This window comes from Lissotriton vulgaris, chromosome 1_1 (assembly GCF_964263255.1).
Source record: "Lissotriton vulgaris chromosome 1_1, aLisVul1.2, whole genome shotgun sequence".
Lineage (NCBI taxonomy): Eukaryota > Metazoa > Chordata > Amphibia > Caudata > Salamandridae > Lissotriton > Lissotriton vulgaris.
Window position 1 is genome coordinate 2,055,849,785 of NC_141685.1, and position 22,479 is coordinate 2,055,872,263.

Consider the following 22,479-nt stretch of genomic DNA (forward strand, 5'->3'; position numbering starts at 1 on the left):
GCCCACGACTCCTGCAAAACCTCACTAGCCTCAGTATGTCGAATCAAACATGGGTACTGAGAGTCAAAAGTGTGCTGTCTCTTTTTAAACCGTTATTTCCTTTGCAGTTTCACAAAGTTCCATCTGTTCTTCTGCTCATTTTTTATTGAATGGCTCTAGAGTTTTATGCACAGCATCAAAATAACTATTGGTGTAGGAGTGCTTCTGCATACATTTTCATATAATGCAGGAGCATTCATGTAACATATATAGCATGGGTGTGTTCAATTTGGCAAACGAGTATACAGATTTTGGTCAGAAATGCAAGTGGCGCTTACAGTTCGCTGCATTAATCTTTAAATCGCAGCAGCAGTTCCGATTTTCTCACGAAGCAGAGTTATGAAGAGCTTAGGAGTCTTCACAATGTTAGCATTTTTTTCCAAAAACTCAGTGAGTTTGTTAAAAAAAAATTTGACCATTCCTAACCTCAGATGACTTGCTGCTTCGGTATCATTGCTTTTTCAGAATCCACTACTTTTCTTAATAGTCCCACTTTCTTGAGTTTCTGTGCCTACTTGGAATTGTTGCCCTCATGTTTTTTTCACAACAAAAGCCATAAACCCGTGTGAGCAACCTATGACCCTGCTTGCAGGCAGGTCGCTCCCCATGCTGCTGCACGGCTCTGCCTGCATTGTTTTTGCCTAATCTTGTATTTTTCCCCTGTGCATGTACTTGCTTTCTTGCCCAGACTTATTTTTATTCCCCTGTGCCTGCACTTGCTTTCTTGCCCAGACTTGTTTTTATTCCCCTGTGCCTGTACTCGCTTTCTTGCCCAGACTTGTTTTTATTCCCCTGTGCCTGTACTTGCTTTCTTGCCCAGACTTGTTTTTATTCCCCTGTGCCTAACTTGCTTTCTTGCCCAGACTTGTTTTTATTCCACTGTGCCTGTACTTGTTTTCTTGCCTAAACTTGTTTTCCTACCTGTGCCCAGTTCTCCCGCGGCCCCAGCCCATTTTTCCCGCTGCTGCATCCCTGCGGCCCCGCCCACCTGCAATCCCATTCGCTGCCCCGCTCCCGCCTACCAGCTGCTCCTCCCTCCAACATCCCCTCATATGGAACCCGCTGCTAAGGCAAGCCCGTCTGTGCCCGTCCTTGCCTGGACCACGCCCAGCGCCAGGACCCCTGGACACCACGAACGCCACAACGCCCGACACCGCCACGATGCCAAAACCCTCCATGGACTCAACACCGGACAATCACACACCTGCTTCCTGGCCACCCCGAAGCGCACCCACGGAGCTTTCACCTGCAGGAACTGCAGCTTCACAAACATCCGCCCCACCATGCTGCCGACCAGGAGAGAACCCAGCCACCTCAGATGCATCCTTCTCAACACCCGCTCTGCCCGAAAACATGCTGTTGAACTCTGGGACCTACTCGACTCAACCTCCCCAGACGAAGCCTTCCTGATGGAGACCTTGCTGAACCGCGCCTCTGCACCTGACATAGTCATAGCCGTCCCGGAAGGCTACAAGATCACCCGCAAGGACCGCACCAACAGAGCGGGAGGAGAAATCGTCATCGTCGACAGGACCACTCTCAGAGTCTCGACCAACACCGACGACACCCTCAGCACCGCCGAACACCTGCACTTCCAGATGACCGACCGACCCCAACACCACCCTCAAAGGAACCCTCATCTACAGACCGCAAAGACCCCGATCACAGTTCAGCCAACCCATTGCCGACTTCGTCAGCACACACGCCCTCGCCTCCACGGACTACATCCTCCTCGGGACCTGAAATTCCACCTCGAGAACAATGACGACACCAACTCCAACACCCTGATCGACAACCTAGCCAATCTCTGACTCGGACAACTCGTCACAACACCCACCCACTCCGCCGGTCACACGCTTGACCCCATCTTCTCCGCAAGCCCCCGCGTCTCCTTCAACCATACCACCGAACTCCACTGGACCGACCACCTCTGCATCCACTTCACCTTCAAGAAACCCACCACGCACCTCCGCACCCAACAGATGCCTCACCGCAGATGAAGCAAAGTCACCGAAGACCAGCTAACCACCACCCTCGCCCAGAGCCCACCCGCCGACCATACCGACCCCAACACTGCCGCCCGCAACCTCAGACAGTGGATCAACGACTGCGCCAACACCCTCGCCCTGATCAAGAAACCCTCCAACAATCATACCAACAAGAAGGCCAGCTGGTTCACTGAAGACCTCCGGGCCTCCAAGCAACCCTGCCGAAAGCTGGAGAAGATCTGGCTCCATGAACGAACACCGGACAGCCACGCCGCCCACAAGAAGGCCACCGCAGACACCATCACCTCATCAGATCCGCCAAAAGGGCCTCCTTCAAAGACTGCCTAGACAACAACGCGCACAACAGCAAAGAGCTCTTCAACATCATGAAGGAACTCTCCAACCCCAGCTCCAACACCAACGACGTCCCACCCTCGCAAGACCTGTGCGACTCGCTGGCCACCTTCTTCCACCGTAAGATCACAGACATCCACGACAGTTTCAATGCCACAACCACCCCCACAACCACTGAGACCTCCGCCCCCACGACCACCATTCGCACCAACCGCCTGCTCTACTGGACCAACATCAACGATGATGACACCATCAAAATCATGAATACCATTCACTCCGGATCTCCGTCAGATCCATGCCCACACCACATCTTCAACAAATCCAGCACATCCATCGCACCCCATCTCCGGAAAGTCATCAACACCTCCTTCAAGACAGCAACCTTCCCAGAGAGCTGGAAGCACGCCGAGATCAACGCCTTACTCAAGAAACCCAAGCTGGACCCCAAGGACCTCAAGAACTTCCGGCCCATCTCCCTGCTCCCGTTCCTGGCAAAGGTCATCGAGAAGACCGTCAACGAACAACTGACCCGCTACCTCGAGTCAAACAACATCCTGGACCCTTCCCAGTCCAGGTTCCGCAGCAACCACAGCACCGAGACTGCCCTCATCGCCGCCACCGATGACATCAAGTCCCTGCTGGACAACGGTGAAACGGCGGCCCTCATCCTCCTGGACCTGTCAGCCGCCTTCGACACGGTCTGTCACCACACACTACGAACACGCCTCTACAATGCTGGGATCCAAGAGAAGGCCATGGACTGGACCACCTCCTTCCTCTCCGGCAGAGCGTCCGCCTTCTCCCCTTGCGCTCCGAAGCCACCGAGATCATCAGCGGCGTACCCCAGGGCTCATCCCTCAGCCCAACTCTGTTTAACATCTACATGGCACCGCTCGCCCAAGTCGCCCATCGGCACGACCTCAACATCCTCTCCTACGGCGATGACACCCAGCTGATACTCTCCCTCACCAAGGACCCCCGCACCGCCAAAACCAACCTTCACGAAGGAATGAAGGCCGTTGCTGAATGGATGAGGAACAGCCAACTGAAGCTGAACTCGGACAAGACGGAGGTCCTCATCCTCGGATCCAACCCTTCGGCCTGGGACGACTCCTGGTGGCCGACCGCACTGGGAACCGCTCCAACACCCACCAACCACGCACGCAAACTAGGGGTCATCCTCGACTCCATCCTCGACTCCACCCTCTCCATGACTAAACAGGTCAAAGCCATCTCCACCTCCTGCTTCAACACCCTCCGCATGCTACGTAGGATCTACAAGTGGATCCCCACTGAAACAAGAAGAACAGTCACCCAGGCCCTTGTCAGCAGTAGGTTGGACTATGGAAAAGCCCTCTACGCAGGAGCCTAGGCCAAACTCATGAGACGGCTCCAACGCTTTCAGAACGCCTCTGCACCCCTGATCCTCGACATCCCTCGCCGCAGCGACATCACACCTCACCTGAGAGACTTGCACTGGTTCCCTGTCAACAAGAGGATAACCTTCAAGCTCCTCACCCACGCACACAAGGCACTCCACAACACCGGGCCAACGTACTTCAACAGACGACTCCGCTTCTACACCGCCACCCGCCAGCTCCGCCCCGCCGACCTCGCCCTCGCTACAGTCCCAGCTTCCGAAGAGCGACCTCAGGCGGCAGATCGTTCTCCCACCTCGTCGCAAAGTCCTGGAACACTCTCCCCATCCACCTAAGGCAGACCCAAGACCTGCTGACCTTCAGAAAACTCCCCAAGACCTGGCTTTTCGAGCACTAGTAGCATTCCCCACCCCAGCGCCTTGAGACCCTCACGGGTGAGTAGTGCGCTTTACAAATGATATGATTGATTGATTGGCAGGGGGAGTTGCACTTCCATAATATCTTCCAAGGCTGCGATTCCTGGACGCAGTGACCTTTTAGGTTTGTGAAGGGAAGTGACACTGAAGCACAGGGGTAGCGCTATCATTTGGCACAGCTGACAACTATCGTCGCTACCCCAAACATGCACACAGCTTTTGAAACTCTGTTCTAACGGCACCCCATAATTATGGCATGCTGTCCGGTGCTACTCCTTTGAATAAAATAACGCTCTTTCATAGCAGATGCACCACAAAATAAGACGGCATTGAGCTGAAGCCAGGCCTTGTTTGGCTATCAGGCCATACTTTAACAAGCATTGGCATAGCCAATAGGTCTCGCCTTCGGGACCATATAAGTGTTTAGCCATGCAACAGTTGATGTTGTTGCATCAAGGATATTGTGCTGCATAACTAAATACTTATAAGGTCCCAAAAGCGAGACCTAATGGCTACTTGTTTCCCCATGTTTTCCCTTCCTAGAATATGGAACCATGTACCTGCGTGTACAATTCTGGTTCCATGTTCCAGAGCTCCAATTTGTCAGTTGCTGTAGTCTTTCTTTAATTTAACAAGTACTGTGCCTCTTTCGATTAAACTTCAAGTTTTACTCACCTTTAGGAGTTTTCATCATTTTACAAGGTGTTTGAATGATTAGGATAAATTGGAGTGTCATTTGTTTTATAGCTGTTCCGAGGATTAATAGAACAGCTTGTGGGCCAAAGAATGGCAGGCCTTTTTCTGGATCTCTAGCAGTTAAAGCCTGGAATCAGTGAGTTGAGAACGCACAGGAACAAAATCTCTGACATTAGGTAAGGCCATGGTGCAGGTGGGCTTGACTTTAGCGCACCAAGGGGCATATCAGCAACAGCTGGCGATAATTATCGCTAAGCACGCTTAGCGCAAGGATAATTTTCGCCGGCTATCGCTGGAATTTTTCGCTGAGATAGCTCGCTATTGTGCATTGAAAAAGTATTATAAAATATATCACAGAATGACTGTGATTACTCAAATTGAAACCTTACTGAACTAAAGGCAATGATAGTGTTACCATTAATTAAGTAAATTTACCCCGTCTTTTCTCTACATGACAAATGGCGCCAAGAAAATTTACTTATGGGGTTATCCCTGTAAATATAGTCATAGATTATCATTTGTTTAAAGGAAGTGGCTATCACTTGAAAAACACAATTGCCAAACTAAGCCATCAAAACGACATCTTTAAACCCAAACATTTCTGATTTTGCTTTACAAACTCTCTTACAATAATAATCACTTGTTCACAGCCAGTGACAATAAATAGCCTTGTTGTCTAAAGGATCTGATGATTTTGTCATTTAGCTTAGGCTTTCTGAAGTCCCTCTTAATCTGTGAGAGAGAGTAAATAAACAAAGCAAGTGACAGACTGTAAATCATTAAATGTGGCATGGGAAATTCACTTCGTGTTAGAGGAACGTTTTCTACAAAATTATTTTCTTTTGCTAGGTCATGATGTCGAATCCTAAGTAACTTTTATGAATTTTATAAAGATTGCTTTTGTTTGTTTTGGAAAGCTACAGACTTTTTTGTTTTAAAGAAATGAAAGCGTTCCCTGAAATACTCAATAACATTGCGTACATGTAATTGCTTAACAGGAATAATTTATCAATATTTAACAAACAAGGCCAACTTTACGTTGGATTTTGTGCACTTATTGTATAGCATTAGAAATGTTGTAAATGACTGCTTTAGAAGATGTGCAACCTATCTGGAGTTTTACACAAGTTTGCATTATTTGTTAAAAAATATTTCACTTTTAACAAATTGTTATTGAAAAAAAGCCCAATTTTAAACAAGATACCACTGTATGTTAAACGCATACAACAGATATATATATACAAATATATATATATATATATATATATATATATATATATATATATATATATATATATATATATATATATATATATATATATATATAGTACCAAAGACAACCAATATTTTCAAACGTGACAAATTATTTGAAGGATGTTTCAAAAACAACGTTAGGACTATTCAAGTAAAACGTTTGTGAAATTATAAAATCAATATGGAATATTTTTACTGAAACTGAATACTTTTTATTGCTTCAATATAATTGTATTAATGTATGGCTTTAGTGGGCGATTTTGACGGGAGGTTCGTTTTTTGCTTAGCACAAGAACATTTTCCTTAATTTAAGTAGGTTTTTTTCAGTTTTTCCTGTTGCAGGATCCACGTGGAGCAGTTATTTAACAGTCAGCATTTAAATTATATTTGTGTAGAATGAGATAATGAATTCTAAAACTGTACATGTAAATTCATTAGTTTTGATTGTGACTATGTTTAAGGTTGAATCCTTTATCCACAGGAAAAACAGTTTTACGATTTTTAGAAACTTCTGGACCCTGTTGATGAATTTGCACAAAATGTGCAAAAATGTATGCATGCATTTAAGTTTGAGCCAGTAATCTTGCGAGCAAATTTGACAATGATGCTGTCCAGTAGAGCACACAATTCTGAGTGGATTTAAACCGAGCATGCATATAGCATTGGGTCAAGTTCGTTTATCTGGTGAAACTGGCTTTATGACCTGCATACAGTGTTTGTTTCAGATTTTTTGAATGTATTTTTACACTGAGCACATAAATAGGTCTATGGACCAAAATTATATTCTGATCTCGAACTTTAATTGGCTAAGAAGAGCTGACCATTTTTAGTTCCAAGAACCATTTCCTGGTTTGTGAAAATCATTTCAGGAACACTAAGAGAATACCCATTGCTTGGAAAATTTGCAAAACATCGTAAAGGTGTGGATAAAACCCTATGAATAAAAAATATTAATAATTTGGCTAAAAAAAACACAACGTTGTTTACAACCCATTAGACAATACTTCCGCCATTATGACTTTTATTGTGCCAAGCCTGGTGTGACGTAGCACTCATAGGCCTTTCTCCCCTAGCCCTGTCTTTATCTTGGTACTAGTAAAATAACAGTCTTCTGTAAAGTGCTACTAGTACCAGTTGGTACTGGTAGGTACTGGCAGGGTGCACAGCCATAGAAAAGGAGTATTTGTGTTTTCTTATAGCCTTGGCCCTGTGTGTCAGTCAGTCAGTCAAACAAAACTTTATTTGATTTGTTAAAACCTTAAAAGTACATTCCACATTCCGTGATAAGAGAAAGGACAACAGCAAAACATGGTAATATTCAACAAGAAAAAGAGTAGCAGCATAACAGGATAATATTAAAACCACAATTACACCTCAAGATACATGAAAATTAGCTTCTCTTGTTCCTTTTAAAACGGAGTATTATAACATTTATTTGTTAAAATCGCTAAAATTTCCTATATCTACCTTCTTCAGAATACAATTTTTACTACTATTGTCCCTTAGTATCTCTACCTTTATTCAGGGATAAGGGCTACACTATACATGTTCTTCTGCGCATTTGAGGAACAACCTAACTTTATTCATATATTTCCCCAACGCGCAGGCTATATCTAAAGTCTCCATTTCCACCAAAAGAGTGGCAGCTTGCATTCTGTGCGTAATCTTATATTTTTTTTAAATCGGGCATAAAAACTCCTTTCGAAAGTCTAAAAATCTCGTACAATCTAATAAAATATGTGACATATCACAGGTGGTTCCTAAAGTGCAAGTGCATTTCCCATTACTTCCTATCATTAAATTTCGAACCCCGTTATTTGCATAGCCTGGGTTTATGGCCCTGTGTGACAATTCAGGATGAAACTGTCCAAAAATAATATCTCCACAAAGTATGACCAAAACTAACACTTTCTGCCATACAGGCACTGTGGGCAAGGATACTGCAATAAGGAATAGCAAAATGCCAAGCCCTAGGCCTAATCTCCAATGGGCACTGCGACAGATTATTTTAAGTGGATATTGCAGGTAGTGGCACTGGGCTCAGAATGTGACTAGTGGCTAAATGAAAAACATAGCCTACACCCAGAGCCCAAGGGCCATGCCCCATGGGTGTTCCATCCCCTCTCATTCATAGCATATTGGTCAAAGCCATAAGTCCTGGCTTACACGGTTTGGGGGCAGAACAACTAGATGCATGGTTAGTCAATTACAATATCCTTTTTCTAGAGCCTGATAGAAATGGTCAAAAGTGCTGCCCAGAAGGCGCTGTGAGTTGTGTGCTTTTTCTGGGGATATGTTTGACAGGTGTACTGGGCACATGTAATGGCCAAGGGCTACAGCCTATGCCCATTATATAATGGCAAGGACACAGAATGTGTGCAGCTATCACTCTGTACTGGATGAAGGGTGACAGCAAAGGCTGCCCTATGCAGTCTCCCTTCAGCATGACTCAAGACACAGCCCAAGTGTATTTGACAAATGATCCCGCATTTTTGGGTTAAGAAAAAAAACGTAGGAATATCATATTTATTGCGGTATGAAAATGGTTCACAACCAAATTTGTTATCCAGACTCAAAGCTGATCATTTTTGCTGCAGCAACAATTACTGCAATCCTGTATTTATGGTGATCAACACAACCATAATAAATCCTCAATCCACTGCTCATGACATGTGAGATGACAGCACAACTGAAAATCAATGTCATCAGTGGTAGCCTCACAAATGACAACAACAAAGGAAAAATGTATTAGGTCACAGTAGCTACTAATAAGTCTAACTATTCAATTATGATTTCAACATGGACAATATGCTTTACCTGTATATTGTGATTTATTCTAAAAATTGTTCTAACTGACATTGCATTTTTAAACATTTGTTAAAACATATCATTTTTAAGTGGTAAACAGCATGCATGTATTATGAAATATTGGCTGAAGAGCTCCATTGGAGTGCGTTTTTTCGCCTAAATTGTCGTGTGTTTCTGTTAAAGTGGTAATTTAAAGTCTCTATTAAAAAAACTGTTACCAGGGCATGTGGGCAGCAGCCACTGCAAAACATATCTGTGGTTCAAATAGACCCTAAAGAGCAAAATCCATGTTCCTCAATGTGTCTTTGTTGACATCTGTCCTGGGCATACCAGTATGAGCCACAGAGGCTATGTTCATTTTATTGTATACACAATAATTCAAGTACATTTTAATATATTTTGGGTTGTAGCATCTCTTTAAACCATTTTTGGAGGTTTATGCATTATAATGCAAAACTTCAGCATTTAAATTTATTTTGGAGAGGCTTTGTTCTATACCTCTATTTTCACAATTAGGCATACACATGTAAATGCTAATTAACCTTAATAGGAACACCTTGCCTCGAAAGAACGCCCATCTGTTTTTTAACTATGACAGAGGTGTTGTTCTCAGGCAGAATATCTTAAAGACTACCTGCTCCAAGCCAAGTGTAGGGTACCTCCACTGTGTCTGATTGAAAGATAACTCTGGCCTGGGTTAACAGCACATTAAAGGGTTAATTTTTACAAACTTGAGTTTGACCTTACAGTTTTTAAAATCAGTAGAGCCTTCTCATAGTTTGATTGTTACTCTGACACCCCCCTTAGTGTAAATCTTGTACTCTGCCCATGGGAATCGATGGTGAGACACAGATAGTTTGAGGTGACTTTGACTGGCTCTGCGGATTCCTCCTGATGACTTATTTGGGGGGCTCACAGGCTAATATGAATGGGTATTAACATTGTCTCAAGTTTCCCTTCTGAGGACTTTCTTACAGCAGTAATTAATTAGTATGCGGGAACCAGGCATTTCCTCAGTCGGCCAGAGAGGTGGCGGCTAGTTTTGTGGCCACAGGGGGCTGTTTTTCTTACATGGTGCCGGACCGGCCTTCTGTGAGAATATCGGGAGCAGTGCTTAGCGGATAACACCCACATCCCCTCCCATTCCCAGGTCCGGTGAAGAAGCAACCTGCCAGGGCTGGTTGCAGTTCCCAGTCCGGCCCTGATTTAGGTACAGCATGTTTATCAGTCGACAGGATAGTCTCTTATATGATACTTAATGATTTGCTTCAGTTGGCCAGTGTAGGCCTTGATGCATTGACCCAGTATAGAAAATTATTTTATGTTAATATTATTTTGCCAAAGCTGATATTCTGTTATTATTGTTTGCAACATAGTATTCTTAAATTACAGGAGTTGGGCTAGGGAAATACTAGCTTGTGAACAGAGGGCTAAGTCAAACGCTATTCGATTTCTAAACAAATATCATAAAAGAATAAAAAACAAGTCAAACACAGTTCAAACACAATAAAAATACATCATAAGTAAGAAAAAAATTATTCATTCAACACAATTACTAAAAATATACTGAAAAAGAAGATAGCAACCTGACCATGGGGCATTACAAAGAAATATATTCATATGCATTGGGGCAATGACTCATACTCTCCAAAAGCTTAATAACACAAGCTCAAGACTCCCGCTAAAAGCCATATCACATAACAACATATTTTAGGCAATAATAAAAGCTGCAAATATAAAAATGCTGGTCTCACCTGTCTGTAACTTACATAAAACAGGAGCGTACTTATAAATTTGAGGCGGACCAAATTCTATCTAGACCAGAGAACAAATTCCATGGTGTCACAAGCTGAGGTTTTATCACACAGAAGTTTACTTTTTGTGCCAAACACCATTCCCAAACAACAGCTGGTGAAATGCTCCTAGTCTAAAATATGTCTGAAGTCGGCGATGGTAGTTAAACATATCCAGGTGAAGGTAGTGTTCCATCTCACTCACGGATTTCACCGTGATATACTGCTGCATCGATTGTTAAGTTGGAGTAGAGGCCTTCCTCTCAACTGCCAATATGAGAGAAACGGCCTCCTTTAACGAGACAAGATCTTTTTTTTCAAGATGAGTCCAGGACCCAGAAAAGGCTCAGGTTTGTCCATGTTCTCAAGAGTGGACTTAATGTAACACAGCAAAGGAATGCGTACCCTATTATCCAGACCTAAACAGTCATGAATGATTGACCTATTTAACTTTAGCTCCTGCTTCAACCGTATTGAAAACCAAATTATTAGAGGCAAATAAAGTTTTATAGATAGCCCATTCCCAACTCTTTGCTGACAATCTCTGATCGGGTACCCAGAGCTACACTTAAAAGACCCCTCTTAAATAAATGTTCTACTTCCTGATGTAGGGCAATAGAAACATAATTATTTATTTGCATTATTTGTAAAGTGGATATCTCATCCCTAAATGGGGTTATCACAGCGCTGAAATAGCTGCAATCTCAAGTGTTCCAGTGATCCAGTATTGGGATTAGAAAACATAGATAATTAGTAGTCCGGAAAAGGCCATGTCTTCAGACATTTCCTGAAAGTAATGTGGTCCTCCGTGAGGGGGATGAGGAGTGGCAGTAAATTCAATTGGGCCGCTGCTAAACAGAAAAGTGAGAGGCCCCCTGTCCTAACTTTTTTACAGCACATTGTTTTAGATAATGCTAAATTCTGAGATCTCAGATTGCAGGATGGTTTACAGAAATCTGGTTTATGACGTGGTGACATTGGTCGGGGGATCGTAAAGTGGCTTATGCACAAGACGGAGGATTTTGAACTCTCTTCTTTTGCACCTAGGTAGCCAGTGGAGGGGTGTTAAACATGCTAAGGCTGAGCTGACTCTTACTTTATTGTAAATAAGCCTAGCAGCTAATTTTTGGATTACTTGAAGTTGGGAAAATAGATAGTCCGCCATGCCAAGTACAATTCCAAAGTCCAATGGACTCATTACCAGAGCCTAGACTACAGCTCTGTGCAGTACCACAGGTATCCAGGAGAAAATCTTCCTCAGAAGTTTAAGATTACCGAAGCATTGCCATATGTGGCATTTACTTGCTCTAGCATAGATATGGAATTATCAATCTTAATTCCCACGTTTTTTGCAGCTTTTTTGGGTTTAGTGGCTGAACCAATGGTGTCCGGCCACCAGGAAGCATCCCAAAATCTGTTGAACTCTACCAAAGAGTAGTATATCTGTCTTTTCTGTATTCAACTTCAGACAGTGTGCCCTCATTCAGCCAGATATCTCCATTAGGCAGCTCATACGGGTTTCCCTACTTTCCAGGTGATTATCTCCTAATGAAATTACCAGTTGGGTATTGTCTGCATAGGAACAGTTTCCAACTCCGCATTCCCTGATAATTATAGCAATATCTGAGACATACACATTAGAAAGTATATGGCTCAAGTAGGAGCCCTGAGGGACTCCACATTTGGACATACATGGGGGTGACCTAAATGTGTCCAGCTGTACAGCTTGTGTCCTCTTATTCAGAAAGAAGCCAAACCATATTAAAGCTTTGGATTGAATCCCTAACTCAAACAGTTTTTTTATCATTACGTGATGAAACACAGTGGCAAAGCCCGCAGACCGGTCCAGTAATGTCAAAAATGCGGCCTTGCCCTTGTCTACCTCTAATTTGATCAAGTATAGCAACTAGTGTATATTCGGTGCAATTGATTGCTCTGAATCCAGTTTGAGAGGGTACCCCAAGATTATGCATCTAAACTGGTTGTCGAGATACACTTTGCTTCAAATACATATGGAAGAATCTTGATTGTTTTTTGTCCCAATTGCCGCGAGAAATATACTTGGCTGTATATAGCTCTCTTTATGCAGACCGTATTGCTCTTAATCAGGGGATGCTAACTAAGTTCTAAATCCATAGGGTTTCCAGATAAGAAAAGTTTTCCACCCTTTTAATGTTCTGCCCACCAATCAAAAGCTGATGTGCTTTAGTGTTCTTAGGACCCACTACCATAGAATGGGATTTTTAAAAATTGGTTTACAAGTCCATACTAACCATAAAATCAGTTAAAAGTTCTAAAGGGCCCTGCAAACTCCTTGCAGTACATTCAATCAGGACTGCATTGTAAATGGAAGGCACTGTTGATTTTATGGCTTTTCTTACTTGCAAGCAATGGATGTTTCTAAAACAATATATTTTATTTGTAAGAAGCACTTATTTTTTGTTTATAGATGCATTTAATTTACATGGGAGTAAAAGGGTACAGAGGATGTGTATGGGTTCTAGGGAGTCTTGAGAGAGGTGTTAATGACATAATTTTTAAATTCTTATAAATTAAAGACCAGATTATAGGAACAATGAAATACAGGTCCCACGTTGTTTCTCTTTCAGGTAACTTATGAGTAAAATGTTATATGTTTATATTATTGACAAAATATGCGCACCATAGATTAATCTTACTGTTTGATATTTTCAAAATCAGTAACATTTTTATAGAACATTTCATGCCAGTTGCTCTTTAGTTATGTGGACGATTTTTTTTCCACTTTAAAAATATGATTACAAAATCAGCTCTTTTGATTTTACCCAGATAATTTCTTTTATATTTCGAGGAATTAGGTAAAGTTCTTCATTTTTCATTCTTACCAGTAAAGGAAAAGTATCAGAAATAAACTCCATTAAATCGGCTGATTAGTACTTTTATTTCTAACAGTTTGCCCTTATGACAGCAAATGCAATACTTTTTTTGCAGCTATGAGCCATGGTTATATTCAGAATGATATACACGACTGGACTGGAAATTTTATTTTCATAAAGAAGTTCAAATGTTCATTAAAAACAAATGTGCCAAAATCTATATCAGTTTTAGTATTATCTAAAGTTGTCGGTTCCTCATCTGAAACCTTGTCTCTGAATTTCACACATGACATGTGCGGAATTTAGGTACATGGCCTGGTGCACCAGATCCCCACTAAGTGGCCGATTTCGATGTCAGACAGACCTGAGTCCGTCAGACATTGATTGGGTACTGGGCCCAACTGACCTCCTGTCGGCGATCCCAACCCAGCAATTAGGATGCAACCGAACACTGTTCCATCACAGTCCTATTATTTACAATGGGAGCATGCATTCCAACTCATTCTAAAGAGAAGAGGTGCAGTTCATCCCTGCACTCCATGGTAGGCACTTTAAAGTGCCTGCCACAGGGTGCAGGGATCAAAAGGAGAGGCAACAGGTGGGCATGTGCGCACGACGGCCGGGGGGCGTCCGAGCCACGCCCAAGAATAGAATATCCAGCATTTCAGCAGATTTGCATTGCAGCCAAGGTGTTAATCCCCAGAATTATCTTGACATATTTATTGTTGCCTGAAAATTGATGGACACACAAAAAAACTCTGCAGCAGGAAGTTTTAAACTCATGATATTTCTAAACATAACTCATATCTGCCAACTTGAACAAAAATCCCACTGTGTGAACAGGGGTCGAGCCTTGAAGGGGGTAGGGCTGCATCTGAGAAGTACCTACAAGGCACTTTTGAACCTCTACCTGCCCCCAAGCCCCCTCCTCACACTATTTAATAATGGGCGTCAGCAGTGCAAATCCCAGGAAAACAAGCTGGAAAATCACTATTTACAGTATTTTTTTTAGCTCGTTTTCCTTGCCACCGTGTGATATCAGCTCCTCGTCCTGTGAAAGTGTGATGGAAGCTGATATTTTGTGTCACACTGTGCCACCGTGTGAGTTGGCAGGTATGACACCTTCCCCGAGCTCAGGTGCAGCAGTACCAGTCGTATCGCTTTAAGCAGCTTTGTGGCACAATAACGAACTTTTTAACTTTCATATCACAACTCTGATAAATAAATTGACATTAATTGGAATTTAATTGAGATCAAGTATTCAGCCTGATCTTTCTGTGTGACAGGCTCAGTGGACAGGCAGTGATTACTTTTAATTTGAGACATAAATATTACAGACATCTGGTTGCGCCAGTTTCCCCGTATTAGCTTTATCTTTTACACCGTCGTCTATCTCTCACAAGCTTTACACCTTTCTGCTCTCCAAAAATGTCTGCCTCCCTGTAAATTATCTTTATGCATTTTAATATATCAATCGCCGGCACATGCATGCACTTTTTTCTCCCCTTTCATCTTCCTTAACGCTCTTTCTTTTCCACTTCTGTCCCCTCTTTCTCTACAACTGGTTTCCTGTCTGGATGGAAACATTGTGGCTCTTTAAGCTGGAAGCACACCGCTGACCGTTCTTGAGGAGAGTTCAAATTCCAGCAAGCGATACTAAACACGTTTCCAGGATGGATACAAAGACGGCCATAAAATGGGGTAATAGTAATATTTGTAACTTTAAATCATCAGACACACTTTAGCACTGCATATAATCAGGCCGCTATTAAGGTTTTGTCACCGCTCTGTGCACCTCACGGTTGCTTTCTTTTCATTTCATTTCCCCTTTCGTTCTCTATGCCCGTCTCCGTCTTCTGACGCACTCTTTCGCTGTCAATCTGGCGTTTCTCTTTTTTACCCATTATTTGTGTCACCGTCAAACTCACTCGCTCACTTTCTCTGCCCGTCTCTGAAAACTCATCTTTCTGAAACGTTCCTTCATCCTCTCCGTTTCTCCGCCGACACTAACTCCCTCGACGCTCTCGTCTCTCCCCGTTTTCCAAACTACCCCCCCCCCCCTAATTACAATCATATCAACAGAGTAGGCTTTTAAACGCCAAACAAGAGCAGTCCTCTCAGCCCAGTCTTTCCTATTTTAATTGCTTCTCGACAACTTTCCTAGTTACTCGCAATATAAGTGCGATTCTCTCCTATAATTCTTGGCAGTTGCCTTTGTTTGGAAGGGGCACGTTACCAACGAGACGACTTTCAAACTGGGGGAAAGTTGCAGGGACAATGCGGCACGAGCGTTTCAATGTTTTAAAAGCAACGACTGAGGCAGTAAGTAAAGCTGTTAGCTCTCGTTGTTTACACCGCATCTTACACCGAAGGTTAACAGCAAAGTGAACAATTACACCGTGTTTAACCCGGATGAATGATATTGCATTAATGATTACCAGATGGCTTTTGGAAAGGGGCGCCCCTCGCAAAGCCACTGCAGTAGGTACAGTGGAAACGACCGCTTTCTCTCTCGCATTGTTATTCAACTGGCACAAACTCCGTATCAACCTCTTTAGGGCACGAGAGTGTACAGTACCAGAGTACCAGAGGGCACCCGTAAAAGCTATAAACACATCCCAAAAGCGCACCTCAGCCACACCCCGTACGACCTGGGCCGACAGTCAGACAGTATTAAGTTGGCCAGAGCAAAGGTAGGGTGCACAGACCACTCCCCAGATGTGAGCGAGGCGCACGTGACGTCGGAGGGGCAGGAGGAGGTGCACGCGAGGATGTCCAGTCTGAGCGGGAACTAGGGGTGCGCTGCCTCACCTGGTGGCCCAGAGGAAACGTCTCCCGTCTGCGCTTCATCCGCCGCGAAGCCCACCAGCTCATGGCTCCGAGCGTGCTCCCCCTGCGGTGCCTCGAGCACACGGCAAACAGCCTTACTTCTGTTCCTCTTCACACATTGTGCGAGGCGGAGAGCTGCCCGGCGCGCGCGCAGGCCGTGCAAGCTGCGCGCTGTCGCGCTCACTGGCGCGCTCAAGGTCTGGCTTCTTTCTGTTGTGCTTTAGTGCGTGCGAGGTTCACCGACGCAGGCAGCACAAAAGAAGGAGCCGAGAGGGATGGGGAGAGAGAGAGAAAGGCCCAAGTCCAACGTGAATTACCTCGGAACACCAAGTAGGTGGACAGCGTAGGAAACACTTCATCTGAAAATACCTGTTGCTTAGGAACTAGAGGATACATTGAGGTGCATTAGCCATGTATACTGGAGGACCTATTTTAAACTGAATTTAACACAACAATGGACTTTTGTTTCTGCACTTGAACAGCATCTTCTGACGTGAGAAAGGACATATCCACGGGTCAGCTAGCTATAGAGCGCTCCGCAGCCACCCTTTCAGGGACCAAAGTATGGTTCGAGGCCGGTACGGATGCATTACTAATGTACTGTGCCCTCCGACACACGTCCATCACTACTTCTCAATTTACACCTGTTGTAACGACCCCTATGTTCAATGCAAACAGAGGTTTGGTTTCAGATGTAATCAAAGAAGGTTTCTACCTATGTGTATAGCAAGGACTTCACGTGAACGTGTGATCTACGGGTAGTTCAGACTAAAACCTCTATGTTGATTGCCCAGTTTAGTTACTTGAATATTAAACATATGTGTGTGTAGCTTTGTTTCAAGACCAGTGATCTCAGAGGCCAAGGCCAGAAGAAGCACACACCGAAAGAGTTAAAAAGTACACGGAAATGCAAACAAGTGAGGTCAGCACGGCCACATAAAAATGACATGTATTGATGAAATGGTTGCTAAGGAACCTAAGATATGTGCTGCTACAGCAGAGTAGCTGATAGACTGGGCTCCCTTTTACAGCGGTTTCAAGTGTGCTCCAGCGATAAGTTTGCAGTGTGCTGAAGTTAAATGTAGAAAACTACTTTACAGCCGCCAGTGGAAAGGAAGTGACAATCACTCGTGAAAGGGAAAGATTAGGAGAAATATGGTCCAGCAGTTAGGACTTTTGTTTTGCACAATGTTTGCAAACTCGGTGTGTCCGGAAGAAAAGGTCTATCTGCTGGTATCGACTAAAGGGGACAGATTAGAAGCTAATTCTGTACAAGTGATCAAAGATTTTGGCCTGTAGGATTTATGAATGAATTGACAATAAAGGAAGGAAGGAAGTGTAACATGACAATTCACAGCCCATTGTTAAAATGACACGGAGCTGGGCAGTGGGAAAGTAATCCCTAGATCTAACCATACCGTACATTGTGTGGATAAATATATTAATGTGTTGCAAATTATGGTTACCATATGTGTACATTCCATGAGGACACCCTCCCTTCCAGGGCTGACCTAGAAATCATTGTTTCACACATGAATGTCCAAAGAGTTCCTTTGTATAAGAACAAAACTACAAGTCTCAGAATACATTTATTTGGAGACTGAAAGCTGGACCCAAGGTGTCTATGTGGCATGCAGTAATGTGGCTAGCCTCGTGTGAAATCGACTATGTTCATAACTGAAAGGGCTACAATGCCATAGCCCATTCGAAACAACAACAGTATGATCAGTATGATCTGAAACTTAAATTCATTGTACTAGCTTTTTAAATATTTGCAGTGAACTTCCAGAAAAACTGACTGGATTTAAATGTTCATTGGTTTGATCCTTGCCCTAACATGACTTTTCCAGTATGGAGAGGTTACCATTTGCAAAAAAACATTTGATATTGGAACAGCCATACCCCGTCGCTGTGAACATATGAGATCTGTTTTACATGACTTACAAAACTTGGGAAAATAAGATAACCTTTATCTTCCCAACAGTTGGAAAATAAACGTAAAAATACTTTCCAGAATTTTCATAGATGAGTCTGCAACTCACATTTTTATGGAGCCTGCTATACATGCTACAGTAATCTTCTGATCACTGTCTTCTGAAGGCAGGGAAAGCTCCTGCCCTTCTGTTCCGCAGAGGTCTCACTGCAGCTGGCTACTGTGATCCAGTGACCCCAACAGGTATGGCCCAACTGGAGGGGACATCCGTACTATCAAAGAGAGTAGGTGTCCTTCCTTGGTCCCCTGCGTGCAGGAGAATTAAAGGCAGATGCCTGTGAGCGTGCAGTGCAGCTGCGGAAGCCACTTTGTAGTTAGAGGACATATTTCTTCGAAAGGAGGGCAGGGAAGCCTTGTTACTTCCATGGACCCCCACCTGCCAGGACGGCAATTCTCTTCAGCCGTGTATAAAGCCGGCGCACAGCGTGCCGTCAGCGGTGTTCCTTGGCCCCTCTCTTACCTCGCCCTCGGGTTTCCTTTGCGGCTGCAGTGGTCATCCATAGCTATCGCCCATAAAGGGGAAGCGCTCTCCACACGTTACCTAGAAACCACCAGCAGCTAGCAACTGCTCTCACCATGAAAAATGTAATTATTATTGGCTTGATAACAGCCATGTCAACAGTGGTTTTTGACTCATCCATGCAGGTTATTAAAGATTGTACTTGTGCAGGGTATGCAAGCCAGTTATCTGTAGTCCTTGACTGGAGTTGGAAAGACATACTCTATAAAAATAATTCTCAGTTGCAGGAAATTATTTAGTAGAGGGTAATTGGAAATGTTCCAGGCGAGTGAGGCTTCATCTTCTTCTCTTCCAAACTGTTCTTAAAATATAAAGAGAACAGAAAATCCAACACCTAAACCCACACTCCCTAAGATGGGAAGCCATGCCTCACACTGGTTATATACAGGGCAGCTGTAGAAACATACGCATACAATGCTTCACTCTCACAAACTTCCATGTCAGCCTGAAGGATTATTTCCCGAGACTCCACAGGAGACAAGTATTCACTGCCATACCTTATTCCTTCCAACAGCTACTTTCTCACATATTGGTCCTACAAGTCAATAGCTTTCATCTCCCTTTGCGTGGAAGCTTTCTGAAAACTGTTGCAAAAAGCACTAATCCTTAACATCCTTATATGCTAATAAATACAAATATTAGGAACAGCAAAGTGGAGTTAACATGCATTTGGTTTCTCAAAAACTATAAGATGGCCCTCTTTCAACAGGGCAAAACTGTGGGTGCCGCTGTCTTTCCCCCAAGTAGAAATACACAAGAGTGTCTATGGTTGTTCTCAAGCAATCTCGATCAATGTAGTGGTCAAGGATGGGCTGACCTTGTTCAACGTGAAAGCATGTAGTGGACAAAGAAAACTCTAAAAGTCAATCACAACAAAGAAAGGCTGCTTCTAAATTGCATTTTCAAAGCCATAAGTTGCTTGAATATCAAGTGAAGCAAGCATCATTGAAATAAAAGATCAGAGGCAACTGGGTTAGCATGGAGAGCGAGGACCACAGCACCCATCTCTTTCGTTCTCTAAATGTTTTCTAAAGGGAACACATTTGCAAGTTAGAAGAATTCATTTTTTAATTTATATTTACATGATACCAGGCTCAAAATTTCTTTTTGTTCCTCTAGCGCTATATAACACTCTTTAAATAAAATAAAATAAATAAATAAATAAATACTGTGATTATGTAAGAACGTTTTTGGAGGCATAATAAGGATCAGTTATAAGTCCTAGGCTTTACATGTAAAGTACATTCTGGTCCCTTATGATAAATACATCTTGGGGCTCCTTGGATGTATCTTAAACAATTTCATGCTTGTAGGTGGAGTATCAATCCAACAGTAGAAATATAAATTGCTAAAGTAAAGGAACATTCTTATTAGGTTTTCCAAATAGTAAATTAAGCTCATTTTAAAAATGCTGATTTCCAAGAGAATTTTTTTTTATTATCAATTTTATTGGTTTTTGAAACAAGAAAAATGAGCAGTAATCAATTGCAGTGTATTACAGAAGTTATAGGACATAACCACGTTACATATTCAGAAAAATGCACTTGCAATACATAATCTCATAGAATCCCACATAGTGCGCACAGTTCCTGAAGTGAGGTACTTTTATTCTAACAGCCCGAGCCATTTGCCCCAGGCTTTTCAGTTTTTCGCTGGGCACCCTCTAGCCTCATACATAGGCTTCTCATCTGTGGCAAATCAGTCCACCCCTCTGTGCATTTTGTTATAGTAGGTGGGACAGGGTTTATCCAGCTGGCAGCAATGTCCCTCTTAGCCACCACCATGGCTGTGTTCAGAAATAGTGTGTCCATTCTGGAAACATCTTATCCATCCGTGATCCCCAGGAGCATATTTAATGGATGCGCGTTTTCTTAACACAGGCATACCCTGGCGTCGACCGGTTACGATTCGGTAACACGGCAACTACCGCCTATATTGGGTAAGAGTATGTGCATGTTGCTCCTAAATCCGAGCGTTACCTTTAATCTCCTCTCTAATTTGCAGCTTATTTCTTTATATAGGGCTGCAGAATCAAATCACATGAGTAATTACTCTCACGCAATGACATGCCTTGCAATGCATCGGTAAGCAGAGCATTAATCCACCACCTTTTTACACGATGGATATTTAATAGAGCTCACGGGCACTACTAGACCACCAGTCCACTCGGGGTAATAAACGCAATTGCCACTGTCTAAATAGCGGTGGGTGGACCAACTAGACCCTTAACCAGAATTCTTTCAGAACACAGACCATTTATGTGAATCCACTACCGCCCAACCCGTACTCACAACGCGGCACTCGCCACTGCCCAATAGTCATGGGTTAGGTGTTCTGTACTCGTGACTTTGAATCCTGTTAATATATAAAGGGCTACTGCCGACTTTCACTGCCTTATCCGGAGTCTCGACACGGTATTCACCTGGCACACTAAGCCATGCACGGTGCACTAGAAGTCACAATTCTTCCTTGTTTTTATTGTTCCTTAGTGTTTCAATTCTAAAGAATGTATTATTCCTTCTTTTAGGCAATTTAAGGTTTTATGAAAAAGGCAATATAACTGTCTGTCCTGATGATGGTTCCCATAATCTTTTAAGGGGAACCGAAACGCCGTCGACTTGCTCATGCACCATATACAGATGTTTTGATTGCATAGATTGTTGTAACGGTGCTAACTGATATTTTCTGTGCAATGTATTGTTAAACAGAAAAACGCTTGTTTTTGCCTTCAAACCTTTCCTATCTTCACCAACGGTAGTCACCCCGCGAGTGTTGGGCACAGGCTTGTGTACCACACAGGGGTTCTGTGGAAGGTATTCTTGTTCTACTTTTGTAATCGCTGTTTATTCAGTAAACTTGAAAGACCCCTGTCCGGCTGGACAAGTCTTTCCAAAATATAGATTTGATTTCGTCTATATTTATTGTTTGGTAATTCTTTCATGCACGGGACCATTGTTGTTTAAAAAAAAGTAAACCTATCATGTAGCATAAGTAGGCAAGTTGCCAAATAATACAGGTATAGATTAGTCATGCCCATACCCCTGTCAACGGATGGAATCTGGCATTGGGACAGGGCCCGAGGTCTCCTCCCACTTACTTCAATTTAAAGAAACTTTATTCGGCATTACAAAACACCATAAAAGTACAATTTAAAATAACAGTTATATATATACTTTTACTTTTTTAAAAAGGGTTCACAAACTATTCCATTTTACAATTCATTAAGCCCTGGTCCCTCCCCCACATTTAGCTCTTGTTTCCCGTGGGCACTCCTTTCAGCAGATCCCTCTTGTCTCTCTTAACTTAACTGCTAATCTTAAAAAACTCGTAATAGAGAGTAGGGTCAGGGGGTCTTGTGCCATTTGTAGATACAAAAGGGCCACCTTAGCATGTTTGAATTAAATTTTCTTCAGCAGACTTACTAAAAAACCGCGCCTGGGCAATGAATAAAAAGGGCATAATAATACAAAATGAAGGGTGTCCTGCGGAGATCGTTGATCGGCGCCGCAGGGACCCTTCGGCTCAACTGCACTAGTAAAACCTGCCGGGTCGGCT

At 43.1% G+C, this 22,479-nt stretch overlaps 1 protein-coding gene across 2 annotated transcripts in view; it reads right to left on the reverse strand.

The window, feature by feature from the left end:
- Positions 1–22,479, reverse strand: part of PDE3A (phosphodiesterase 3A) — a 1,268,538-nt gene that overhangs the window by 588,944 nt on the left and 657,115 nt on the right. Inside the window, exon 1 of one of the 2 annotated variants that reach the window (XM_086920572.1) lies at positions 16,394–16,644. The exons of the other annotated variant lie outside the window; for it this stretch is intronic. Coding sequence (XP_086776698.1) covers positions 16,394–16,456 — 63 coding nt within the window. The 5' untranslated portion in view covers positions 16,457–16,644. Of the gene's footprint in view, positions 1–16,393; positions 16,645–22,479 lie in introns of those variants that run through there. 2 annotated transcript variants of the gene reach the window in all.